Here is a 26,162-nt window from a genome sequence, read left to right on the forward strand (position 1 = left end):
GGTCAATCACAACCGGGTATCGTTCAAAAACTATCACACCGTCAAGAGTAAAGAAAACGAACAAACGGCCCCCTATGTGCTTCCTAAATACCATATATACGACCAGTCTCGTCAAGCTGCTTCTGTTCAATCTGGCAACTGGTACAGTACTTGTCGTACCACTGCTCGACATCATCCGCAAGCTCAGCAAAGACAGTCTGGCCAGCCTGGCCCGCATGCTCGTCGGTTTCAGCATCCTTGTCACCCTTTCCAAGGAGAACCTCGACTTGGTGGCAGCGTCGCAGTTCCTGCCGAAGCCAACGCTCCCATTCACCTTGGATTACCTCCCTCTCGATACTGTTCACCACGCGAAGTGCCACCAGCAAATTGTGCCGATACTCCGCAAGTCGTTCGCGGGTCTGCTGTATCCGCCTGGCTGCGCTCTTTGTCACTGAGTCTCGCGGACCCGGGGCACCAAATGACAGGCCTGTGCCCGGGTCACGCACCGTTTGTTGGTAAAAAGTAGAGAAACAATTGCTCATATTGTTGCTGGCTTGACCCACAGTCGAGTTGGCAATCACCTCATCAATATCGCTCAAATAAATCGCTTTGCTCATCACATGATCGGGGTGTACCCCGAGACGAGCCATGAAGTTCCCAGCGTTCCTCTCATGCCACCAGTCGTAAGTGTACCGCGAAGTAAAGAGTCCATTGACTATGGCGCTGCCGATAAGGAGCGCAATAATCACCATGTTGGCGTTTGTGGTTTTCCAGGCCCAGCGTAGGAGACCAAAAGTCCACATCATCACGGATGAAACAGCGCTCTCAATGAAGGATAGGAGCGTCTCAAGCAAGAGTTGAGTCAAAGTCCTCTGATGTCGAGGCTTGCGAGGTTCGAGTTTCAGGACTGATTCGTTGCGCGACAACTGAGATGCATGATGCTGCCTTCCGACGTGACCGAATATCGTGATGGCTTTCTTAGTCCGACTGTGGGCGCCCAGTTTGCGTACCTGGTCGCTGACCAGATCAACTAGGTCTAGGGAATCTTGCTCCAGGTCCCCTGTTGCTTGCTTATCGATGATCTCTGGGAATAGGTGAGCGACTGGGTGCTAGAAGGTCCCACGGTGTCAACAGATTACTTACTCTGAAGGCCGTAAGGCGAGGACAGCCACTCCACTTTCGTATAGACAGCGAGCTTGCTCTTTCCCTTGGCGACGAATGTAATCACGATTTTGCTGACCAACCTGAACGAGCGCTTGAAAGGAAGATGCCATGGGGTTCGCTTATCCGTCACCACATAGCATAGATGGTCGTTGAGAACATCGATCATTTGATAATCGGAAATCGTCTTGTCTTGGGTACGTCCTAGTGAGATGATATGTTAGTGATATGCGTAGGCTGGCAAGCGACAACAAAGCTTGCATACCAAGCAAATCCGTCGTCTCGATATGATATTCAAAGTCGCGTCTCAAGTGACGAGATTCGTTCCTAATCCATGGTCCTTGCTTGATATCTTCGACATAATTAGCTCGAGCCCTAGAAGAGTTCATGTGAGGCCTACCCTTGGATCTTCTTTCATGTAGAAGAAGCTGCCACACGGCACTCTTGTCTCCGAAAAGAATATGGAAGATAGCTTTCGGGCTGATATCGAATATCTTTTCCGCTGCAAGATGGAGATTGCCCTGAGGAACATATTGGACAGGTTGTGTTGGCAAACGGAATCTTGTCGTATGCTTGCCATGACCGCCATTCTTCGAATGCAAATCAAGATCATTGTCGATGTAGATTGGGGGTCTGATATCTTTCCGCAGCGCTGTATCAACATGGTCCTCCCCGTCGCCATTATTATCATCCAAGGCAGCCACATCTTCCCAGCTATTCATGCTAGGACTACGCGTCCTTGTATCTGTCTCCATCTTGATCAGAGCTTTGAAGATCGCTTCCAAGCCCAAAGGCTCAACCGCCGTTGAGTCATGAATCAAGAAATTGAGTCGTCTTTGAAGAAGTCTCAAAGGCTCGAGGAACGTCTTCACCGTGACCCGCCCAGGAGTATCACCACCAATGGGAGGGATAGTATGTAGGAACAAAAAGTCACAGTCTCTACCGGAGGCAGCTGTGACCTCCTTAATGCTCTCTAGCGAGACTCCCGTCGTCAATACCAATCCGAAGTAGTGACTATAGAAGTAAATGCTCCTGGTCGTGACATAAGCCCTTCCTGGAAACTCTTGCTGGTCGTTCGGATTCCACGTGGCACGGAAGACCATAACCAGAGGCTCTTCTCTCTTGACATCAGGGAAAAGCAGACGAAACTGTGCATCTTGTTGCTTGAGTTGCTGAGGATAGTAACTGGGATAGTCGTGCGAGATACCAAGGATCGCCCTCTGTACCTTGGATGCATCTCCATCAAGACTGACAGTCTGCCTATGGCGAGGCCCAGATACCGGTTTGGTTGCTGTAGAGCCATTGACCGCGTCCGCACCATTTGGCTGTTGGTGTTTCGACGAATCACTTATTGGAGATGATGTGAGTTGTACGGGGGTGGTTTCATGAGCTGTATCTGCGGCCTGGGCTTCGTGTTCGTGTTCTAGCCGGTTCATGAAGCCCCAGTTGGAACTTCCCCACAGATTCGCCATCATGCCACTGGGCATCCCGCCCGTCTTGTCGGCTTGTCCTAAACCAATACCCCGTTCATTACTTACAATCACGGCCGCCTTGCTCATGCTTGTGGGAGCAGGTGGGTTCGCTAATGTCGGCGGCGCAAGTGTTGTAGGGGGAAGGCTGTTATTCGTCAAGCTACGGCCTCTGTTCACGTCGCCTTCTAATCCACCTGTTGAGGGATTGTTGTGGTGACAAAGGACACTATGGCCGGAGGACAGCAAACCCGCTATACCGCCACCACCCCCCGGTAGAGACACCGAGGGCGGGACTGCATTGTTGGACTTGCGGTGGAGATCTAATTTTTGAATAATTCGGGATGTATGATCTCGCGCGGAACTCTCGGAATCCAATGCAGTCATCCGGCGAGGGCTGCCGAGATCGCTGCTATTGCGGAAGACAGATGGGTCCCGCTCCGGAAGAGCTAGGATTCCGCTGCGATCCGATGATGCCTGTTCATCATTTGCGTGTGGTGTGAGAGAGTCAGCTGGATCTGCGGCAAATTCGGGGGCTGGAGGCTGAGAGATCGCAAAGGCTGGATCTTGAACGGTCACTTTCCCGGAAACCGAAATATCAGTACTCGTCGGGTTCTCCAGCGCTTTACGTTTGGCTGCCTCGAATGCGGCAATCCATTCCATCAACTCCTTCTGCGTCTCCGCCTGAAGCAGTATAGTATTGCTCTTGGTCTTGACTTCGAAGCAGAATCGGCGCTCTTCTTGGAAAGCTGGCCGTATACTGCACAGCAGCACACCTATTCTCTCGCTTTCTTCAACACCACCAGTCCTGGAACCCTGCACGAGGCAGCCAAAGATACCATTTTTCAGGAAAGCCCAGCGTCTTACCCAAACAGTACGGGTTGGTTTGGCTGACAATGTTCGCAGATACACCCATCCTTGTTTCTCTGGGCGGGGCTCCTTTGTCATATTGAGGGTTGATAGAGGCCGTGAGCCTAGATAGGGAACGGTGGATATTGAATAGTCTTCCAGCTCCCGAGAAGGTCGTGCAGCCAGCTCCGCTGCTTCTTCAATCTGTTTCCTGGCAGAGAGAAGTTCTCGCTTTGAGAACCTTTCACTGCCCTCCATTTCATGAATCCACCCCTTTATGCGATCCATTTCCTGGCCCCACTTAGCGAAGGATGCGCCGTTGTTATGATGGAGAGCCTTGAATTCCCTCCACTGGTCGGACGAGACCCGAACGAGCAATCGATCGAGGGAGTTTCGTATTTGGGGGGCTTGCACTGAGAAATCCATTGATGCTTTGAGATACGCTTTGCGGGCTTCGTGAAGCTGAAAGGCATCTTCTCGAAGGGACGAAGGCTCTTTCGACTTGGATTGCGAGGAGAATTTCGACAACAGGTAGTCGTATTGTTTTTGCGCGAGTTCGAGGGCTCGTCGAGTCTCCTATTAGTGGGGTAAGATATTGCACCTCCCATACGTTTTGACAGGGGCAGACAGCGCGTGTACCTTGAAATTCCGTAGATCCTCGTGTATGAAGGTCCTGATAGGCTCCGCAACAAGCGACTCTATTTTCTTCGTGGTCGCAGTCATCCCATTCCACAGGTCCCTCGCGCTCTCCCCATATCGGCTCATCGCCTGTAGAGTATAATCATGGTCGAGCACGGCTTCGGAAACAGCGAGAGGGTTCGACGAATATGCCAGGAATGTGTTCACGACGGTATCTATAGCCGCAAGCTCTGCGACAAGCTTTGACGCGGCCTTTGCATAGCCATCCAGCCATTTTTCGACGTATTCAATCTGATCAGAGAAATGAAGCGTAGTTGCACGGAAGGTCGGGGAGTCGAGAGCAGCCTCTTTCAATCCCACCGGGCTGTATCGACAGAGCCAAGTCAGCATCTCGTCTGCGATTGCGAAGACACATTCAAAAAGCTTACACCACACTAATGAGCTTCCCGACCAGGGGCAATGGGTTCTGCGGCTGAGTCGACATCTAGTGAATATCTCCAGCCATACATTTGATGCAGATAGGGGGAAGGTGCGAGATGACACAAGCAACAAGACCTCGAATTACCCGAAATGAGAGGTCAACGCGCCATTTAAAATCGATTGGTAGATAGGTGACTGCGAGCAACGGTCATGATGAGAGAAGGACTTTGGAACGCTCTCTTCAAGCCATTCGGGGTCAAACAGTCCGCCCATGATCTAATTGGCTACGTCAGTGCTCCGTTGTTGCGGCCTGTATCCTCAGGCAACTGATGGGCGGATCGCGGGCGGTGAGCGCCGGAGGAATATTTTTTTCTTTTTCTGCCACTAAATCCAACCTTTTTTCTTGAGGAGCAATTTCGCAAATTGGGCGGGTTTCACAGAACTAATCCTTGATTCTGCTTCTCGTTTGGCTGTAGCGAAAATGGAGCCCCCAGCTAAGAAACCGCGCAAGCTCCTTGATGATGATAGCTCCAGCGATTCAGGAGACGAATCTGGCGGAGTTCCCATCACCGATCAGTCGGAACCTGGATTCAAGATCAACGAAGAGTATGCGCGACGCTTTGAACACAACAAGAAGCGGGAAGAACTACAGAAACGTATGTATTCGCTGCTTGCAATTATCACTGCAGGTTACTAACGATGCTGGCCATCTTAGTGGAATCGAAATTAGGGAAAACTTCTGCGCTTGGGAAACGCCGTGACCGCGACGAAGATGAGTCGGACGGTTCGGAAGACTCGTCGTCCGATGAAGAGGAAGATGAGGATGGAGAACTGATTACAGAGGCTGTTGACCAGGAGATCATGGCAACACTTAACGCAATTCGATCAAAAGACCCACGTGTATACAACAAAGATGTGAAATTCTACACTGCCCTCGAAGAAGAAGAAGAAGAGCCCAAAGCGCCGAGCTTGGAGAAAAAGGATAAGCCCATGACACTGCGGGATTATCACCGTGAAAATCTTCTGAGTGGCGCTAATCTGGCGGAGGACGATGCAGCCGAAACCCCCAAGACCTACGCCCAAGAACAGGAGGACCTGAAGAGTGCAATCGTCAAGGAGATGCACGCCGCTGCTGAAGACGAGGACTCGGTTGCGGATGAGGATAACGAAGATGGAGGATTCCTCATTCCGAAGTCAACTACTAAGCGGGCCCCGGAACCAAAGGAGGAAATCAAGTTAGACGTCGAAAACGCGGACAAAGATCCTGAAACTTTCCTCTCGAACTTTATGTCTTCCAAGGCTTGGATCCCCGCTGGTCGATCTGATCTGCAGCCGTTTGAGTCTGAGGATGAGGAGGAGGAGGAGCGTGCCGAAGCTTTCGAGGAGGCATATAACTTCCGCTTCGAGGACCCTAGCAAGATGAACGCGGCTTTGATCACACACGCTCGTGATATGACCAACCAACAATCGGTCCGAAGGGAGGAAAAGAGTACCAGGAAGAAGCTTCGCGAGGCTGAGGGTATGCGCAAGGCAGAGGAGAAGAAGCAGCGCGATGCTGAGAAGAGCCGCCTGCGCAAACTCAAGATGGAGGAGCTCCAGGAGAAGGTCAACAAGATTAAGGAAGTCGCTGGCTTTCGCGCATCTCATTTCACAGATGAGGATTGGGCTCACTTCCTGGACGATGCTTGGGAGGACGACAAGTGGGAAAAGGAAATGCAGAAGCGCTTCGGCGAGGACTACTATGCAGAGGATGATGGCGCCGGTAGCGATGGTGAGAGCAAGGGCAAGAAGAAGCGTCCAAAGAAGCCTACCTGGGACGATGATATTGACATTAAAGACTTGGTACCGGATTTCGAGGACGAGGAAACGGTAAAGCCGACATTGGAGGAGTCCGATGTCGAAATGCAGGACGGAGGCGACGATGATGACGAGGAGAGCACAAACAAGAAGAGCAAAGCTCAGGAAAGACGAGACCAGAAGCGGGAAGCTCGCAAGGAGCGACTCCGGATTGAGGAGGCGCTCGACCGCAACTTGGATCTCGATATTGCTCTTCTCCCTGGCGCCACGAAGAAGAACACGACGCGCTTCCGCTACCGCGAGACCTCACCTGAAAGCTTTGGGCTGACAGCACGAGACATTCTCATGGCAGATGATGCAGCGCTGAACCAGTTTGCCGGTCTGAAGAAGCTGGCTTCTTTCCGGGACCCTGAGAAGAAGCGCCGTGACCAGAAGAAATTGGGCAAGAAGGCTCGTTTGAGGCAATGGCGCCAAGATATCTTCGGAGATGAGGAAGGGCCCGTCTTCAAGTTCGGTGGAGAGAAGCCTGCCGCTGACGCCGAGCAGGCTGATGCTGGCGATGGCAAGGTTGACATTCGGGAAGGAGAGCCTAAGCGGAAGAAGAGAAAGAGGTCTAAGAAGCACTAATGGTAGTATTCTGTCCGAGTTGATATCTGTCTTGAAAATACCACACGCATCTGCCAGTACGGTGGCTTTGTTTATATATGGTTTCTCATCTGTAGTGTACCGACCTTCTGTCTGTATTCCATGGTCTTTTCCATCAAGCGGCCTGACCAGGCGGCACCATGCTTCACCTCGAAGAAATTCAGTATGCTATCAAGAAGACAGATACTGGCCCAGTAACTATTTGATACAACAGGGTTTGGTTATGCAGATTACCTTGTTCCCCCATGTTATGTGGGTCTCTTTACTACACTCTGTTTCAACGCCGACCGGAGGGACTCCCATCAACCGGGATGTGGAAAAAATCGGCATGAGAAACAATTGACTATGTCAGGGCCCCCAGATTCAGCTAAGCAGTAGATATCTGGAAGTTTAGATCAACTCCAAATGAACAGTTGATGAAAAGATCGAGATGGGAGTCGGACGTGATACCTAGGTACCTTTGACCTCCCGAGATGTATCTAGGAAAAATATTACCAAACCGGTTGTAACGCATACGGACCGCGGCAGAAATTTCCTCATGAAACGGATATCAGAGATCAACCAGCACTGCTTGAAGAGAAGAGTTCTGATGATTTGGATATTATTTAGAGATCCTGTAACGGCTACTACAAGGACACTATCTTTTATGTGCCTAAGTCAATTATTAGCAGTGGTTGATCTTGACGGAGTTGTGACTCGGCTACTCCATGTTTCTACCCATCGATTGCATATTATTATTGTTTGGGTGGCTAAGATTTGCCATCGGATACTCGGGACCAGGGCGAGAACTAACTATCGAAGACTAAGAGAGATAGATATTATCGACTGGAAAAACTAAGTTCATGCGTTTCCCCGTGTGGATGCTGTTCTTCTCTGTGGGCGGAGGCTCTCCTGGTCACGGCTGGCTCAGTCACGGGGAATCCAAGCATCCACACACCTGCCATAAAGAATAGAATATGGAGACCAATGATGTCTGTTATGACCGGTAAGTGAATAGGATTGATGGTATTATATCTGAGTTATATTTAGACTAAATATCTACCAACGATGAGGAATCCGAAAAGAATTGTCGATGGAATTAAACACCTATGTTTGCATGCTGTATTGAAATTGCGGTTGTTATGAAGCAACGTCGTCGTTACTCTCGATCGGGAGATATCGGCTGTCGTTGCCTGGGCCGGCGTTAGCGCCGGATCCAAATTTTTCTCCTTGGGTTTTTTTTTTTTTTTCTTTTTTTGAGGTGTTTTTTTCCAAAATGAAAATTTTTCTCCCTTGGCCCTTCGTACCGCCTGGCAGAAAGAGCAGAGAAGGCAAGCAAGAAACACCAAACTTGCTGCGAAAAACTGTTTGGAGTTTGGACTCCTGAGGCCAGCAAGCCAGAGTTTTCCTAGACCGTCTTAGCGGCTCCACTCGCTTCCTCCCGCTTACAAGAGCCCTTCGCTCGCTATTTTTCTTCCTTCTCTTCCCCTTCCCTTCTTCTCTTTTTTTTTTTTCTCTTTCATCCCCTTTGAAGTGTCCGGTCTTTCTTGACACTATCAACCCATCTCCCCTCTTTTTTTGTGTTTTTCTTAGTTATCGTCCTTCACAGCCGTCATCATGGCCTCTCAGGGCGACAAGTCGGTCTTCGGCATGCCCGTAAGTTGTTCTTCCAACCCTGTTTTGGCAATATGCGGTGAGAATCGAATCTTGGAGTTTGATGAAATGAGGAAGATGTTGGGGGAACTTGAGATCGGGAATCTTGATATCCATCGCCCTCGTTTTAACATCTTCAATTCGATTCTGCTGGCGTGACGCCGCTGCTCAACAGTCGGAATGGCTTGCTGACAGAATTTTCACAGGGATTCGTGGTTGACTTCATGAGTATGTTTCATCCCAAATCATCAACAAACCTCGTCCAATCGTCAACAAATATCAATTCCTAGCGTTGGGAATTGGGTTGGACCCTCGTTTTATTGATGAACTCATACTGACGAACTCCCAGTGGGTGGTGTCTCCGCTGCCGTCTCCAAGACTGCTGCTGCCCCTATCGAGCGTATCAAGCTCCTTGTCCAGAACCAGGTTGGTAAACTCCGCAAGGCTCTCAATTGAGCGACAGTCCCCTCGCGACCAGTTTTCGATCAGCCATTCGAGTGAAGCAGAGATTTTGCGATGTCGTGTATCCTCTTTTCCTGTCGCTAAGGGCCCAGACGCGTGGACCTGCTCGCAAAATCTCCACTTCGCAGAAGCCGGCCGATCGGATCATATCGAACCCAATTCGGAACAACGACTAATGTCATCAACTACAGGATGAGATGATCCGTGCTGGCCGTCTCGACCGCAAGTACAACGGCATCGTCGACTGCTTCCGTCGTACCGCTGCCGCTGAGGGTGTTATGTCTCTGTGGAGAGGTAACACCGCCAACGTCATCCGTTACTTCCCCACCCAGGCTCTGAACTTCGCCTTCCGTGACACCTACAAGGCTATGTTCGCCTACAAGAAGGAGCGTGATGGATACGCCAAGTGGATGATGGGTAACCTTGCCTCCGGTGGTGTATGTATTCCCCAGAACAAACATGTCTCCGGTAAGGACTCGGGCTGATGAACTGATTGCAGGCTGCTGGTGCCACTTCCCTCCTCTTCGTCTACTCCCTCGACTACGCCCGTACCCGTCTTGCCAACGACGCCAAGTCCGCCAAGGGCACTGGTGAGCGCCAGTTCAACGGTCTCGTTGATGTCTACCGTAAGACCCTCGCCTCCGACGGTATTGCCGGTCTCTACCGTGGTTTCGGTCCCTCCGTTCTTGGTATTGTTGTCTACCGTGGTCTGTACTTCGGCATGTACGATTCCATCAAGCCCGTTGTCCTGGTTGGCTCTCTTGAGGGCAGCTTCCTCGCTTCTTTCCTGCTCGGCTGGACTGTCACCACTGGTGCTGGTATTGCTTCTTACCCTCTTGACACCATCCGTCGTCGTATGATGATGACCTCCGGTGAGGTATGTATCTCCTGAATTCCGTTTTCAGCAACATCACGATATCTAACTTACTCTTTGCAGGCCGTCAAGTACAAGTCTTCCATGGATGCCGCCCGCCAGATCATTGCCCGTGAGGGTGTCAAGTCTCTCTTCAAGGGTGCTGGCGCTAACATCCTCCGTGGTGTTGCTGGTGCTGGTGTGCTGTCCATCTACGACCAGGTTCAGCTCATCCTCTTCGGCAAGAAGTTCAAGGGTGGCTCTGGCTAAGCGATTGATTTACTTCAAATCGTTTCCGTCGATGCAGAATCTCTGGGGAAGGGGTTGGTCGGTGCCAGGTGTAACTGCCTGAAACTGGATGCTGTGGATGACTTATAGAAAATATGCTTCAAGAAGGGTGTTGGGAAATCTTGAGCATAGAGCAGTGTGATATTTCCCTCTTGTACCCGTTGTACTTTACTGCCTGCAAGCTTTTTTTTATTTTTCTCTCAATCTGTACTTCCTTCTGGTCCAAAAAACCCGCCTGCTTTGTTTTGGGGACTTAGTTCGCCGTGTCTCGTACGTATTCAAGGCTCGTAAGGGAACCGAACTTCCTCCCTCCGGTCTACCTAACCCGTCACATGCCATAATATCACGTGATCATAAATCACTCAAATGACGTCGGCGACTCCAATCCCTTTCATAGAGATTCCCTTGCTCAGAATTATAACCAACCCCTTCCACTGCAGTAATATCAACCTCTATAGGGCTCTTCACATAGTCCGCATCATGACTACGACCGCACTTCCAGACGGCCCCGAGCCATCCACATCAAGCGCACCGACACCCTCCAAGCAGAACGAACCAGCGCAATCCGAACCCGCCTCCACAGCAGCCACCGCAACAGCACCCTCGTCCTCTCCAGTTCACACAACCGCGCAAGCCCAGCCCGGCAGCGTCCCATCCATACCCGCGCCAACCGCAGCACCCATCCCGTCATCAAGCGATACCTCTCCCCTCCCAACCCCAACACAGCCCATCAACACCCCCGCCACAAGCACCAGCACCAGCACCTCGCCGCCACCACCCCAGCCCGGCGCACGACCCCAGCCAGCACCCCACGCGGCGCGGGCTGCGACTGCCATGGCCACGGGGGTGGAGCAGCACCCTGCGGCTCCGAGGGCAGGCGCCGTCCCTGTGCCCCACAATCACCAACAGGCTCAGCTGCAAACGCGAGCACCAGCTCAGCCCTCAGGGCATGCATATGCGTATCCCGCCTCAATTCCCCCAGCGGGGACACATGCGCCGCCGAACTCCACGACCACTCCCTACGGCTCTGTCTACCAGCCTCCTGCTGGGGCGGGCGGCGCTGGGTCGGCGCAGCTGCCGCTGTACAATGACCAGGGGCTTGATGGGGGTGGAAGTGGAAGTGGAGATGGAGGTGGGATGGGCGGGTGGATGGAGAGTGCGAGGGGGTGGGTGGCTACGGCGGGGAATAAGTTGGCGGAGGTGGAGGCGGAGGTGTGGAGGAGGATTAATGAGGCGCATGATCGATGAGGATGAGGAGTGAGAAGTAATGGGCGTGGATTGGATGGATGGATGGATGGATGGATGGCGTTTTGGTTGTATTTGTATGCTTGGATTAATATGGGGTATGGGTACAACGGAGGATGTATTAATACTTTGTTCATGATATGCTAGGTTTTGGATAAATAAGGATATACGCTGGAATTATTATAGATAAATGTTGAACAAGAAGCAGTGTTGAATAAATAACTTTGAAGAATATATAAACACATCGGCAGGACAGTGTCATCATTAGGTCTTGCCAGAGGCAATTTTTATTGTTTCTTTGTATGCTAAACATACTATCTATATAAATATACTGTTGAACTATCTGTAAGTTCAGTCCACCAGGAACAAGTACGCAGTGTCAAACTGGATCAGAACAAAATAGGAGATTAGAGTGGAGAATGAGGAATGGAATGTCCATCCTGCACCAGGCACATGCAAGCGAATAAGAAAATGGGCGACAGCATCAAAAATAAAACCGCGAGACCCAGTCGAAGAATTGCAAAGACAGCAGCTGAGCAGGCTATGCTCAGGCATGGTATCAACAAGGGGTAAATATCATAAAGTTCATCCAGCCACCGAAAGAAGAAAGAAACTCCATAACCTGTCCCATATGCTTCCAGTCCCAATGCATTGAGGGCCATTCGGTCGAACCAGTCGACCCAAGGATGCCGTGTTGAAGTATGTGGCATTTCTCCCTTGGAAAAAATGTATATCGTGATGAATCGTAAAAAGGATAGAGAGGTATGTTTGGAGACCATCCGTCCCGCCTCTTGATCGTTGAAATGAAATCAATCGTTGTGTAAATCGGTGATCGAAACCGTGCCTCTCGCCAACGCCGACCCAAAAAATAAACATAAAAAATAGAAAATATCATCGAGATCCAAGTCGTAACAATGCTTCGACTGCGGCACGTTCCTCTCTATCGCCGACCATACCATCAGGCACAGAAAACCCGAGCTGTTGAATGGGGATGTGCCGTGGTGCGGATTTCGCCAGCGAGGAAGGAGCAGGCCCGCCACCTCGCAAGAGAGGCGACGGTCCATTCACAAAGCCTCCGGTCCCATTCAAAGACCGCGCGCGGAGTGCTGCGGCACCTATCTGTGCCCAGTCTTCCTCGTCGGTGATGTCTTCCTCATTCCAATCCCCATCCGGAATCTCATCATCAGGAGCCTCCGAGGAGGAACAATATTCACGCTCCTCCCCGTCGAGGGACATCTTGTCTGCTTCGTGTTCCAGCATGCTGAGATCACCATGTCCGCCATACTCCCGCTCCGTATACGAGAACACAGCAGAATCGCCAGTCATGCTGCTTCCGTAAGGGTGAGAATCTCGTCTCGTCGGAATCATCATGCCTCGTTGAGAGAAAGAATTCGAGAAGCTGGCAGGGGGCGAGACAGCCAGATGCGAGGCGCTTCGCAACGGCTCGCCACGACGTCGCGCATCCCAGCGACCCCATCCGACTTTCTCGAAGATGACATCGCCATCCTGTCCGCCACTGTCGTTTCCGCGCCCCTCGAGCGCTGCCACGACGATTCTACGCGCCTTAGCAGGGGGGATGCGCGAGAAACCGGGCACCGAAGTGGTCAGGTACGCCATAACATGACGGATGGCCAGAGGACCCTGGTTGAGCATGATCTCTGGCAGGTGATACTTGGCCAGCATGCCCGGTGTAATCTCGCCGACAGTATCCAAGCCGTGCGCCGCAATGGCCGACTGGGTCTGGCCACCAATGGCATCGCCCAAGTCAAGGTCAGACTCCTCATGCGATGTGGCGAGCGGAGGAGACCCTGGAAGGGCAACCGCTCGTTGCTTGAAAGTCTGCGGAGGGAGAGTCGGAGAAATGGAGTTGGGGGGCGTGGGCAGCATGGCAGGATGGCCTGGACGAAGCGAGCCACGTCCAGCGGAGGAAAAGCCAGAACGGGGCTTGGGAATATCAACAGAGGCGGTCTTGCCAGCCAAGGCCATGGCGATGCTGGATGTAGCGGTCTGAGGAGCCATGATTGTAGGATGGGATTGTTGACAGAAGGAGGAGGATGCTCAAGTATGGACTTCTATTTATCACATGAGTCAGGAGGCCGCCAACCATAGATCGTCGCAGATACGAGAACAATGGAAAGGGGATGACTAAAGGGGCAAGTCGCAAATAGGGTGCCATAAAGCCAGAAATGAACCGAAAAAAAAAAACACAGAAAGACGACAAAGAGAGGAACAGGAAGGGGAAATTACTCACGTCACAGTAGAAGACAGATGTGATATGAAGTTCAAAGTGAAGATGCAGACACAGCAGTCCAGCTGGGGCTGAGTATAGTAGGAGGAAGTAAGGGAGATAAGATGCGATTACGACGCGCGGATAATGGATTTGGGAGACACGCGACCGTCCAGACAACGGAAGAATTCTTAACCAAGCGGAGATGGGATGACTTGCTCTTGGGATGAAGGAGAGATGAAAGATAAGGAAGAGAGAGAGAAAGAGAGGAAGAGGGGGATAAGAGGTAGGTAAGTATGCGTGACAAGGGACAGAAGGGAGAACTATAAGCAGGTGCAGTGAAGCATACCCGGGAGTTCAACAGTGTCAGCTCACGCGGGGGAAAGGAGTCGCGTATTATGGTAAAAATAATGTAATAAAAAGGTTCGATTAGACCCTTGGACTATTAGACGAATAGATGACGATTGGGAGTCTCGATTTGAAGAAAGATGTTCTTCATGAAGTGAGGGATTAATCATGTTTTTAATTCTATTCATCTGTCTATCTATAGTTATACTCGGTGGTATCTTGTCTATCTGCCTTGGGGGGGTGATCCACGACAATCCTTCAACAAGCGGGCAGTAACCTAGAAAGTAGAAACTGAGGTAATGCCCCATACGGTCTCCATACAGTCTCCATACGGATCCATACGAATCCATACGGATGAAAGCAGGCCCATGCCAATGATAGGGGCGCGTGGTCCTGGTTATTGGCTGTCACCTCTTAGGGCCCGCTTCGGTGACAGCGCCGGGAGGTTCCGGGGCCATTGTGGGCTACGGCATCATTACACTTACAGTATCAATTTCCATACCTTACCTGCCTGCGGGAATCTGGTTATATGCTGGTACCTATATAGTACCCAATGTACTTTAGGGCTGGATTATTGTCCCACAATTTCCCAATATCACAATAAGATAGCGAGATATGATTTGGAAGGGGTAGATGCAGATTGTATCAACTGTATTGAAGCAGGCAAACATTGGCGTCATAGCAATATACTTAGAGGGAAGTAGTAAATCAAGGAAGTCCAAGGGACTTCCCACATAGTACAAAGTCAGAGGGACCTTGGTATCTCCGCACGGAGTCCTTCTCGGGCCTCATTCCTGCATGTACTACTCGGTGGACAGTTTCAGTAAGAGTCAGCAAAAGGAAGGAACTTCCAATGTCATCGACGATGATGTACTCCGATGACTACAATACTACATGGAAACACACCGGTAAACCCTCACAGCTGGGAAGTAGTAGTATGATCCGCGGGGCTGGCCATGGGGAGCGAGAAGTAAAACAGAAAAAAAAAAAAAAAAAAAAAAGGTACAGTCCCGTACCTCTCAAGGATCGACAGGCATATCAAGAACGATGCCTCGTGCCCGTGCATCTGTCTGCACTTAACAGTACCAGGCGTAATGTTGCCACTTGCCATCCTCCCCACGGCTCAGATGTGGTCAGGCAGTCAAGACGAGGCGATAAGCATCCTTGATTAGGGCACGTGGGATCTTCGACTCAGCACATGCATTTCTCCTGCTGATGACTGGCTGCGCTTGTCACCCTCCTATAGGTATATTGTGCTGAATGTCATGATCATTGGTGATCATGCATTCCCAATGTATTGCACTTAGAGTCTCTGGCCGGGAGCAGAGTCCGCCACTGCAGGTAGATATCTATATTCTATCTATTATATCATGCTCCATCTACATCCGCTGTCTAACAATAATATTAACCCACAAATAACTAGTCCAATACCCTAATCAGGTATGCTTCCGGATAAGCAGCGGGTCATGGTCGCGTAAGGTAGTCCTCGTAGGCTTGTGCCATCATGCCATGAATGGAGGGTATTTATCCTTAAGTCGCGCATCTGGGAATGAGGGTGCCGTGGATACTCCGGAGTCCAGACAGTGGGGGTTGGGATTCGGCGCATTGTCCTGGTTGAACTTGAACCCCGCAATGGTCAAGCAGTAGATACTCATACTAGATAAACTATCTATATCGATATCTATCTAATAACCAGTGTTGTGACTGTTCGCGAGGTTGCTTTCATTCATCAGGCCAACCAGTCGATCCCACAGGACGTCAGCAGTGCAAGAGTGTACATTTAAATGCATCGAACTTGCTGGAAGCATTATGCAAAGTTGACACTTGACGGACTAGACTACCTCCCCCTGATGATGCCCAGGGAAATTCATCGACTTAATCCAAAAAAAGAAGTCTGTGCTCACAGTGGCTTTTTCCTGTTGGTCAGGGTGGCTGTTGCCCTTACTAATTCCTAACCACTAACCAGGCTCTCAATAATAATAAGCGAGCAGTGAATTGAATGTCTACTCTACCCGTAGTAGCAATGCCGTTGCGATGTGGAGGGATGGATACATGTTGAACGTGGGGACTGTCTATCTAATCAATTATCAATGTTCAATGCCACTCAAATGATTATCAAAGTACTCTGACAGTGCAGTGACATGCTGAGTCCATCCCATCAGATCGAAATCATTCGGTATGATCACGTTTAACATGCATCGACTTTGCCTACGTATACCTATCTTAACAAAGTAAGACTAGGATAGATACTCTGGACCTCGGCGGATATCCCTCGAGTCTACGGAGTATTTCGGATTGTCTTGGAAATTGTTTGATTTCAGTATACTTGGCAGATCAACAACGGGATGACGCAACATTGTGAGATCTTTTCTTGACTGTGGAGACTCAGATCTAGTAGACAGTAGTAACTGTAGTATATAGGTATTCACTTCTTCAGTGGGAGTACGGAGTATGAAACTGGAAGTATTCAGGGACGCTCCCTGTAAGCGTATTCTCATTACATACGGAACAAGCCAGATGGACCAGTTTGAAATGACACACCCGATATGCATACTGAGATGCTAGTATCAATAGTTCTCACCGATTCTGCATTCTGATTTCATTTGCGCCCCTCGAAGAAGGTGACTGAGATGAAACCCATCATCTTTGATATCTATTTATTGCAACTCGAGTCACCGCATCTTGAACACTAGAGACTATCACTATTCTTAAGGTGTCGAACAATGTGGCGGGAGCACTGAGCCATTGAACGATAGAGTTTGCACTTCTTGAGTTCAAGGACTGCATATCCACTAGCAAGGAACATAAAATCCTTTCTCATGCCTATACTGATTTTTATGTATCTTCAACTCTTATCTTCCAGCAATAAGAGAATACTCTATAACTTCGCTGACCGGCATCTCCTGGATGTTCCAGTCAACATCCGTATACACTGTAGACCAGGTCAATAACTCGTGACACCATCCGCAGCTGACATAATCAGGGCTCTTCCGATCTTATCGCCTCTAAAATCTTCACATCCGATCAAAACATCATCTCGCATTGCTTTCGGATGGAGATTTTCGTCTCGCAAATCTCAGCCATGATTCGTTGTCCCATAAGTCTTTCCAATCATGATTATACTGAAATTGTTTGCAGTGCAGAATCACTTGCGTCCACCCGACGGGCGATATCTCGGAATTGAACCGGACATGCGCATAGTATGCTTCCCGCATCATCTTCCACCTCGCGTGTCTTTGCCGAAATAAATTGTTCTGGATGTAGTCCTTATATTGAAGACTATTGACCTTTCGAAACTTGCTTTTGCTTTTGTAGAGACGCCATTATATTAGAACGTACAACACTTGCAGCGCGTACCCAGCTTACCCCTCACATCCTTTTCTCTCTTTCGCAGAGCTTTGCACCTGGCTTGGGTACGAATCGAAGAGATCATGACGCATACAGAGACCGGGAAGAGATACTCACCTGTCCAAGAGGCAGGCCGAATCTTTTCGTATCTCTGTGACCAAGCCGAACGACTCAGCCTGCCGCCCCAGATCGCGGAGCACAAAGATGCTGTGTCGTTTTCATCCTCCCACGACGAGATCTACTACCCGATTCCGTTCAAGGAGACAGAGACTTTGGCCGCATTGAAGGGTATCGAAGGCGCCGTAGCAGGCGCAATTGCGGATCTGAGATATGGCGAATCGCAACAGAATCGGAATGTCAAGATCAATCTGGAAAAGGCGACGGCTTTCGGATGCCAGGCTTACATGGCCAAGGTGGATGGACTCTCCAAGTTGGACCTGGCCGTCAAGTCGAAGATCAAGGGTGAGTTGATATTGCATTTGAAGAGATCACACGCACTGTTCTCAGCTTCCAAATTATCTGTCAGACACCGATCTGCTCGCGGCGCAATCCGATGGCTATCGTCGGATGTCCGCCAATCTCTACAAAACTAAGAACGAGGGTGAATTCTTTCATATTCATGGCTCGCTTGAGGCTACCACAACCCTCAACATGATTGGCCTGGAAGGCCAACGGCCCGACCTGACGGATTACGAGGAGGTCATCAAGGTCATCGAGAGCCATGTGCAGAAATACAGCGCTGCGGAGCTGGAGGAGATGAATAGGGAGAGGAGACAGGCTGGTGTCACGGCCTTCAAATACGAAGACTTTATCAACACTCCACATGTACGTTTCGCAGCCGAAGGCTGCGTTCTTTTCCAGGAACGTTTAGCTAATCGGATCATAGGGCAAACTTAACGTGCAGGAGCCCCCATGGAAGGTGAAGCGTCTCAGAAGTGACCTACCCCCGACTCCCTTCCCTGCTAGCCGCAGTGGAAGTAAAAGGGTCCTTGAAGGAGTCAAAGTCTTGGAGCTCTGCCGTATCATTGCGGGCCCAACAGTCACGCGCATTTTGGCCGAATATGGCGCAGATATTCTAAAGATCACTAGCCCCAATCTTTCCGACGTTCCCTTCTTCCAAGTTGATGGTAATATGGGCAAGCACGCTGCGGATCTGGACCTGAAGACTGAGGAAGGACGCCGTCAATTCGAAGTACTTGTTGCGGACGCGGACGTCATTATTGATGGTTACCGTCCCGGTGCATTGGAGAAGCTCGGTTACGGACCTGACGCTATGGCCCTCTTGGCAGAGAAACGTGGCAAGGGTATTGTTTACGTGAACGAGAACTGCTTTGGCTATGAAGGAGAATGGGCTGGCCGGCCAGGCTGGCAGCAGATTGCAGACTGTGTGAGTAATGCTTTTACAAGGTGACTTCTGGGCAAGCGACTAACTCTTCTTTCTCTTTTCTAGGTGACTGGTGTTGCATGGGCCCAAGGGCAATTTATGGGCCTGTCCACCCCAGTGGTCCCTCCCTTCCCTATTTCCGATTACGGCACAGGTTGCATGGCTGCTGTTGCCGCACTCACTGGTCTCTATCACAGAGCCAAGACTGGCGGTTCCTACCATGGCATGGCTTCGTTGATGCACTATGACCTCTTGCTCTTCGCCGTGGGCAAATACTCGGACGCTGTTCAGGAGAAGATGCGGGCAGCCCAACCTGCAGAGTTCTTCAAGCTGCGTCACTGTGACAGCGTAGATCGCATTTCCTCGACAGTCCTGAAGATCATGCACTCGCGGTTCCCACATCTCTATGTGGCCCCAGATAGCGAATCTGCACAGGAGGCGCTCACCGAGAAGTGGTTCTCCAAGGCGTACAACGCCGACATCGAGGTTGTTCGACCCATCGCGGAGATTGACGGCGTAGACAACAGTTTTGTTCGAGCCAGTCGACCCAATGGCGCGGACCGCGCCAGCTGGGAGGATTTCAACCTACCCGAGGAGGACCACAAGAAGGCTTGAGTGGTTTACATCTGTACATACTTTGCACCATCAATATCATTTGATCATCGGCAGTCTCTACTATCTGCTTACATACCATATTCCCACCATCCATTCCTGATTCTCCACATGTCCGACCCTTCACATCGGAAATCGGATACGAACAACGAGCCATCGGCCCGAAGCTCTCTACAGCCCTCGCATACTACCACTGACATCAGTATACTAACTAGTAGATAGTCCAACCCATCCTATACATATTCACAACCAACATATCAGAACCTCACTATACAAACCCCCAATACACCTTAATAAAATAACACCCCTCACCGTCCCCAACCCAATAAGCAAAGGAGAAGAAATGACCTACCAAATCACCACCGACCCCACTCTCCTCCCCCCCAATGCCCAGCCCATGATCTCCTTCATGGAATCCTTCTACCAAACCAGCGACACAGAAGCCTGGCACGACAAATACGTCGCCAGCTTCACGGACGACGCAACCCTCATCATGGGCCCGAAGGTCGCCACCGGAGCGGACGGTGAGTTTGCGTCCCCAGTCCCTAGTCCCAACCTTTTTCACGCATCGGGGGAGGAATATAGATCTCTCTATATGCTTTGATGCGGGGCGCAATGCTAATGCACAGCGAATAAACAGAGATCCGCGCCTTGCGCCACGGGCTCTGGACGCACGTTGCGGCGCGGAAGCACGCGCCAAGCAAGATCTTCTTCGGGGGACCGCGGGAGCTTATGCTGTATGGCACGGTGAAGTATGTGTTGAGGTCGGATCCGGGGAGGGAGGTTGAGGTGCCCTGGGGAGGGAGAGTGGTGTTTGGTGAGGCGGAGGGGGAGGAGTTAAGGATGAAGTTGTATCAGGTTTATCTGGTAGGTCTTTTTTTTTGGGGAGGGGGGGGGGGGGTTTGGGGCTCTTGCTTTCTTTCTTGGGGTCTGGGCTTGGTGACGGCAGGCTAATATTAGAGTATTGTGTAGGATACTGCTGCGCAGTCGGGGAAGAAGGGAGGGATTATTGTGGTAGGGGCTACGGTGTATGTATGTATGGGATGTGAAGCAGCGGTGGATAGCTCGGTTTTCGGAGAGAGGGCGGATGCGATGTACATTGGGAGTATAGTCTGTAGACGCAGATGTCTTCATCTGTCTCGGCATGAAACGTTTCGTCCTGATAACACAACACCCGAGGAGGGTACTCTCCGCGTGGCTCCATTTGGTCACGATCATGATAGCGAATATAGACAAGAGTAGATGGTTGGTGTGAAGGGAAGGTTTTTAAAAAAAGGGTAAAAAAAAAGTTTCATTTCCTCTCCCGCTGAATCCCACATAGTGTATCAATCCAACTCATCCACGTTAGCCCGACTTGTATGTAAAACTTGACCGGTGTCAACTCAAAGCCCACCCAGATTTCTTTCCCCTTTCGCCCCCGATCAAAACAGGGAGGAAGAACTGTGTTTTAGACAGGATGAAGAAAGGACAAAAAAGACCAGAGGTTCAAGGTGAAGACATCAGGGACTTTTTTATTATTTTAGTAGGAGAAACTAAATTTACTCCTCGTCCTCCTCCTCCTCGTCAACGGTGGTCTTGGCGATCCGGTCAAGATCACGCTGGCCGGACTGGGTGATGCGGCGGCCGCCCTTGTCCTCATCGTACTCAAGGACACCGATCTTCTCGAGAGACTGGATGACCTTGCGGTCGACGGAGCCGGAGGCATCGACGTGGTGGTTGGGGCGGGAACCGCGGTTCTTGACGGAGCCGTGGACCTTGCGCAGGCGGCCAACACCGACGGTCTTGCGCATGTAGATGTGACGGGCGACAGCAGCGGCGCGGACGTAGTACCTGTGATCGTCATTAGAGGGGATTTTTCTTTTTCGATTTGTTTGTTTCTTTTCTGAGTTTATCGTACCAGTCAGCGTCCTGGGGAGGGAGCTCGTTGGAGCAAGAAGTCTTGACAGTGTCAACCCATCCGGGGATGGGGAGCTTGCCCTGACGCTTCAGGAAGGCAGAGTAAGCAGCAATGAACTTCTGCGCCTGTAGGTGAAAAATCTCGTTAGCACCGGATCTGGCCCTTCACATGTGTGCGTGTGCATGTCTTTCTCGTCGAGGCTTGTCCCTCCTGGATGATTGGCAATGGTCTTCCCTGCAGACGCGTCGTTCTTCTTTTTCTTCTTCCATTTATTCCCGTCGAGTACATTTTTTTCCCCACGTAGTCGAATGCAACCCGTGTGGTTTTCGAATCCTCCGACCGTTGTCTGAGTCCCAGAACCTTCCTTGCCCTTTAGCCGGCGTAAATGTCGTAGATCCCAACGCGCAAACGAGTCGTTCATCGAGATGTATCCCCTTCCTCACTTCATGCAGGCTGCTTTCTTAAATCTCCTCCTCTTCCCATTGCCAATCATCCAGAGCGGCCTCTCCCATCTGCCAAGAGAGAGACAAGATGTCGCAGATTGCAGGGTATGAACTGAAGCAGAACAGGACAAACTTACGTCCACATCGCGAACGGTGACACCACCCATTTTTGCGACTTATAACCTCGAAGGTGAACGGTGGGAGTTGAAGAGGAAGCCGGGGGCGTGAGAGCGGATGGGTGTCGTTGTCGTCGTTGGAGGGAGTCGGGATCAGGTCAAACCTCGAAAATTCGCACACACACACACAGAGAGAACCGCCTCTCGCAGGGCCCGTTCTGTGCGGGCGCCTTCGCTTAGCCTGTTCGGGACTAGCCGTACCCTAACCACCTACAGTCGCCCGTTGCCTCAGGCACTAAGGCACTAGCCAATCAGCGGCTAGGACTTGGCACTACCATACAATAACCAGACTACCACCATTGTAAGTGCAAGTCTAGTACAGAGTAGTACTATTCAAATTCTTTCTAATTGAAAAGTCATGGGACGACAGCTTCCTATTGATGAGTGGAGGAAACCTAGTCTGCTCAACAGACCCGGATGCGAGAGTAATTGCATTGCACCCTGAACGCTCCATTTGCCGACGATTTCTTCTTCTTCTCAAGATCATATTCACATCAATCAAATCTCCAAATGACAAGCTCGCGGTTGCCATTCTCACCTAACACGAATTTTTCATTCCCACAAATCTTGCCCTTTCCAGCTAACTCATTTGCGTCGTCCGGCTTCAAGACGACCCGGGAGGACGGTGTTTGGACGCTCAAGTAGGTTTTGTAGTCAAAGGGCCAGCCAAAGGGAGATAGGTGCAACGCAAATCCTACCTGCGGCGCTGTATCATATGCCTCAGAGATGGCTGTGTACCAGAACTTATCGCACAGCAAACTGAGAGGCTCCGTTTGGAGCCCGCTGCTTCCGCGGTAAGGAGGAAGAACATAATCAACGTCTCGCCTCCAGCAGGGTCCGTCGCCAATCAAGGGGATACTCGTGATTTGAACCTGAGATGTCCACTCTGCCGGTCCAACGAGGCGGTCTAGCGGCCCCGTGCATAGATTCTCGATGATCTCAATGGACTGATCATCCTCGGTAATTTCTAAGCCATGTATTCCCGGTATTCCTCGTTGCCTCACAGAAAAGAAACCAAGTTCGCGGAATCCAAAGCGCGAGACGATAGAGGGACTTTGGCCCAATTCATCATCCCGTTGACGTCCGGCTGGATCTAGAGAGGGCCTATAGGGCGATGGCTTGGAGATATCCCAGACAAACAAGGACTCTATCGGAGCGTCTTCGTCGGCAGTGTATAAGCTGCGATTTGGTTGCCAGATGTAGATCACATAATGTGTTTTGCTGTGCGTGGAGTAAAATCGGTCTCGTTCACTCAGCGGATGCCCGAGAAACATGATCTTCCATTCATTGCGGAATGTGACATTCCACCCATCAGGACCCTTGACCACATCGAACGACGAGGCAAAATGCCGATGAACCCCATCGCTGTCGTTCAGCCAGTGGAAGGCCTTCGGTTCCGCCCATTCCACCACTAGAACTCGTCGCTGTAAACGAATCCTCCTGATGACCTTGCCAATGATCAAGAATGGCACCATCGTCTTCTTATCAGCCTCAACATCTAGAAGAACCAGCGAGGCATAATCTGCGCTCGGATAGACCAGCAAACCATCCTCATACGTCCAGAAGGTCTCCGGGTAGACACGATCAACGCGTTGCATGAGGTGACTGGCATGGTTGTCCCAAGGCTGAACCTGGAACCACTCTCTTTCTCCGGATATACCAAAGTCCTCGCACAGCTTGAGCTTCTGCACCGACTTTGGTTTCCCGCGATGTAGATAATTATACCGAGAGGCAACCTTGTCGAACAGCTTGCGCCAGTGTTGGTCATCAAGAACATTTGAGACTAAACCCTTCAAGGGCTTGCTCGATTCTAATTCGCGAACCTCTTGAGCTTGTGGAAACAATTCGGTCATGAGTCGAACCAAATACTCTGGGTTCGTGAACGCCTCTTTCCAGCACCGTGATACTCGACGAGATCGAACAATATCGACAGGGTCGAGGTACTTCAGAACCATCCAGAATATTTCCAGTGGCATAGATGGCAGCCCCATCACTCGGCCCCGCTGGTGGCATTGTCGCGTGATTGTAGAATCCGCCATGGTTGGGAGTATGCTATTGACTGGGGGAAACCAGATAACAAGTTGCAACCTGAGTCACCTAAGAACATACTAGGCTCACTGCCAGCTGACCTCAAAATAGGCATCTGAGCTAGATAGAGGCTGGTGATTGTCGAATGCGCTGCTGGTCTGCTGTAGTCGTAGTCGGTCGTAGTAGTAAGGGTAGCACAAGCAGCGTAGTAGGAGGAGTCTGGGGAAGCCGATAAGAGTGATAAGAGGATTTGCATGGTTTGCATCTCAGCGGAGGTTACTGCTGCTTATCCCCGTCGCATGCCAAGAGCTTCAGGACACCTTGCTTCAACATCCCAAACAAACAGCTCATATACTGCTCTTGCCCTTGCTGACGGACCTGATTTTGGTCTGCTATGTACATTGCTACATTGACTTACTACTAAATATCCCTAGCCCAGGACACTGACATCCCTTCTTCAACATGATGCAGCCAAGCTCTGCACTTCTTCTTGTTGCATCCCTTCTGACAGCTTTGCCTGTCAACGCGGATGGACTGTATACTAAAAAGTCACCTGTACTGCAGGTCACTCAGAAGAACTATGACCAGCTCATTGCTAGTTCTAACTACACATCGGTAAGACCCTCTTGCATTACATCAAAAATGGGAGGTCTTGTCGGATCAGCTAACCGTCCTCTCAGATCGTAGAGTAAGCTTTCTCCCCCGCAATCTGCATAGTCCCTTGACGGCTTCTAAGACGAGAGTTGCGCCTCTTTCAGATTCTATGCCCCGTGGTGTGGCCACTGCCAGAGCCTTAAGCCTGCATACGAGAAAGCCGCCAAGAACCTGGAGGGGCTGGCCAAGGTTGCCGCTGTAAACTGCGATGAGGATGCGAACAAACCCCTGTGTGGTCGTATGGGCGTACAAGGATTCCCCACACTCAAGATTATCACGCCTTCGAAGAAGCCCGGCAAACCCAGGGTGGAGGACTATCAGGGAGCTAGAAGCGCCAAGGCGATCGTCGATGCAGTTGTGGACAAGATCCCAAACCATGTAAAGAAGGCCACGGACAAGGATCTGGATCAATGGCTTTCGAAGGACGAAGACAAGCCTCGGGCAATTCTGTTCACTGAGAAGGGTACAATCAGCGCTCTTATCAAAGCCGTGGCTATCGAGTTCCTCGGCTCGATTCAGGTCGGTCAGATTCGCAACAAGGAGGCCGCCGCGGTGGAGAAGTTCGGCGTCACACAGTTTCCCACTCTGGTCTTGGTTCCTGGAGGTGGCAAAGAGCCCATCAAATACAGCGGCGACCTCAAGAAGCAAGCCATCGTCGAGTTCCTTAGCCAAGCGGCTGCCCCCAACCTGGACCCTGCCCCTGCCACACCAAAAGCCAAACCTACGAAGTCGAACAAATCGGCCAAACCCGCCAAAACGTCGACTGTGCTCGACGATGAAGCAGAGAACCTGAAGCCCACTGAATCCCCCGATCCCAAGGTCGTCTCGGATGACGCGACGGAATCCAAGCCCGCGCAGGTACCAATCGCAGCACCACCCATCGCCGCACTCCCCACCGTAGAGGCGCTGGAGACTGCCTGCCTGACCCCCAAGTCTGGCACCTGCGTCCTCGCTCTTTTCCCCGAACCCAGCGAACCCAACGCCGAGATCCCCAGCTCCGCGAAAGATGCGCTTCTTAGTCTGTCCGAGGTCGCACACAAGCACGCGCTGCGCAAGAGCAAGCTCTTCCCCTTCTACGCTGTGCCAGCCATGAACAGCGGCGCTAAGGCTCTGCGTGCTGGGCTTGGATTACCCGAGGACCAGACCTCGATTGAGGTCGTTGCTGTGAATGCGCGCAGGGGCTGGTGGAGGCGCTACGATGCCTCGGAAACTCAGGACTTTGGGCCTGCCGCAATGGAAGCATGGATCGATGCTATTCGACTGGGAGAGGGTTCGAAGAGCAAGTTGCCTGAGGGCATTGTGGTCGAACAGAAGGAGGCTGAGAAGCAGGCTGAGAAGGAGACATCCGATCATGATGAATTGTAAATCTGCAGGCAAGAGATGGCGTGGCCGTTTTGTAAATTAAGATCGAGATAGGAATATGAATAGGTGAATACTACTATGAGCATTTGTCATTAATAGTCCGAGAGTAAAGGCGTTGGAACTTGGGAACTAATCTCATGTCTATTCAAACTTTTTTCTCGGATATACAAGGACCATATATACAGAAATATTGCAACCCCAGGAAGAAGAATCCAGAACACCACCCCCATCATGCAAAAGACAA

General features: G+C 50.8%; 10 protein-coding genes across 10 annotated transcripts, besides 7 other annotated features; 6 read left to right on the top strand and 4 right to left on the bottom strand.

Annotated features, from left to right (window-relative positions):
• Positions 1-83: 83 nt before the first annotated feature.
• ACLA_029240 (putative transcription factor SipA3) lies at positions 84-4,581 on the bottom strand (the record flags this gene model as incomplete). Its single annotated transcript, XM_001269621.1, has 6 exons — positions 84-1,063; positions 1,123-1,344; positions 1,406-1,492; positions 1,541-4,034; positions 4,098-4,461; positions 4,526-4,581. The coding sequence occupies 6 exons, from the start codon at positions 4,579-4,581 to the stop codon at positions 84-86; spliced, it is 4,203 nt and encodes a 1,400-aa protein (XP_001269622.1).
• A 417-nt stretch (positions 4,582-4,998) lies between these two features.
• On the top strand, positions 4,999-6,941 carry ACLA_029250 (KRI1 family protein; the record flags this gene model as incomplete). Its single annotated transcript, XM_001269622.1, has 2 exons — positions 4,999-5,173; positions 5,233-6,941. 2 exons carry the CDS (start codon positions 4,999-5,001, stop codon positions 6,939-6,941), a joined length of 1,884 nt encoding a protein of 627 aa, XP_001269623.1.
• Positions 6,942-8,173: 1,232 nt separating this feature from the next.
• Positions 8,174-8,196: a microsatellite.
• A 359-nt stretch (positions 8,197-8,555) lies between these two features.
• Positions 8,556-10,176, top strand: ACLA_029260 (ADP/ATP carrier protein; the record flags this gene model as incomplete). Its single annotated transcript, XM_001269623.1, has 6 exons — positions 8,556-8,594; positions 8,798-8,819; positions 8,941-9,017; positions 9,245-9,490; positions 9,553-9,930; positions 9,991-10,176. 6 exons carry the CDS (start codon positions 8,556-8,558, stop codon positions 10,174-10,176), a joined length of 948 nt encoding a protein of 315 aa, XP_001269624.1.
• A 498-nt stretch (positions 10,177-10,674) lies between these two features.
• Positions 10,675-11,442, top strand: ACLA_029270 (uncharacterized protein; the record flags this gene model as incomplete). The annotated part of the gene is made up of 1 exon (XM_001269624.1): positions 10,675-11,442. The coding sequence occupies one exon, from the start codon at positions 10,675-10,677 to the stop codon at positions 11,440-11,442; it is 768 nt and encodes a 255-aa protein (XP_001269625.1).
• Positions 10,922-10,973: a microsatellite.
• Positions 11,443-11,468: 26 nt separating the features above from the next.
• Positions 11,469-11,499: a microsatellite.
• Positions 11,474-11,500: a microsatellite.
• Positions 11,501-12,330: 830 nt separating this feature from the next.
• Positions 12,331-13,458, bottom strand: ACLA_029280 (uncharacterized protein; the record flags this gene model as incomplete). Its single annotated transcript, XM_001269625.1, has 1 exon — positions 12,331-13,458. The coding sequence occupies one exon, from the start codon at positions 13,456-13,458 to the stop codon at positions 12,331-12,333; it is 1,128 nt and encodes a 375-aa protein (XP_001269626.1).
• Positions 13,459-14,318: 860 nt separating this feature from the next.
• Positions 14,319-14,356: a microsatellite.
• Positions 14,340-14,369: a microsatellite.
• A 617-nt stretch (positions 14,370-14,986) lies between these two features.
• Positions 14,987-15,015: a microsatellite.
• A 2,430-nt stretch (positions 15,016-17,445) lies between these two features.
• On the top strand, positions 17,446-19,361 carry ACLA_029290 (CAIB/BAIF family enzyme; the record flags this gene model as incomplete). Its single annotated transcript, XM_001269626.1, has 4 exons — positions 17,446-17,824; positions 17,889-18,187; positions 18,249-18,749; positions 18,813-19,361. The coding sequence occupies 4 exons, from the start codon at positions 17,446-17,448 to the stop codon at positions 19,359-19,361; spliced, it is 1,728 nt and encodes a 575-aa protein (XP_001269627.1).
• A 340-nt stretch (positions 19,362-19,701) lies between these two features.
• ACLA_029300 (uncharacterized protein) lies at positions 19,702-20,600 on the top strand (the record flags this gene model as incomplete). Its single annotated transcript, XM_001269627.1, has 3 exons — positions 19,702-19,882; positions 19,999-20,110; positions 20,483-20,600. The coding sequence occupies 3 exons, from the start codon at positions 19,702-19,704 to the stop codon at positions 20,598-20,600; spliced, it is 411 nt and encodes a 136-aa protein (XP_001269628.1).
• A 296-nt stretch (positions 20,601-20,896) lies between these two features.
• ACLA_029310 (40S ribosomal protein eS19) lies at positions 20,897-21,865 on the bottom strand (the record flags this gene model as incomplete). Its single annotated transcript, XM_001269628.1, has 3 exons — positions 20,897-21,188; positions 21,256-21,380; positions 21,836-21,865. 3 exons carry the CDS (start codon positions 21,863-21,865, stop codon positions 20,897-20,899), a joined length of 447 nt encoding a protein of 148 aa, XP_001269629.1.
• Positions 21,866-22,368: 503 nt separating this feature from the next.
• Positions 22,369-23,913, bottom strand: ACLA_029320 (F-box protein; the record flags this gene model as incomplete). The annotated part of the gene is made up of 1 exon (XM_001269629.1): positions 22,369-23,913. The coding sequence occupies one exon, from the start codon at positions 23,911-23,913 to the stop codon at positions 22,369-22,371; it is 1,545 nt and encodes a 514-aa protein (XP_001269630.1).
• A 451-nt stretch (positions 23,914-24,364) lies between these two features.
• ACLA_029330 (putative disulfide isomerase) lies at positions 24,365-25,921 on the top strand (the record flags this gene model as incomplete). The annotated part of the gene is made up of 3 exons (XM_001269630.1): positions 24,365-24,517; positions 24,583-24,590; positions 24,646-25,921. The coding sequence occupies 3 exons, from the start codon at positions 24,365-24,367 to the stop codon at positions 25,919-25,921; spliced, it is 1,437 nt and encodes a 478-aa protein (XP_001269631.1).
• Between the last annotated feature and the right edge of the window lie 241 nt (positions 25,922-26,162).

Source organism: Aspergillus clavatus, genomic scaffold, assembly GCF_000002715.2.
Source record: "Aspergillus clavatus NRRL 1 1099423829805 genomic scaffold, whole genome shotgun sequence".
Taxonomy (NCBI): Eukaryota; Fungi; Ascomycota; class Eurotiomycetes; order Eurotiales; family Aspergillaceae; genus Aspergillus; species Aspergillus clavatus.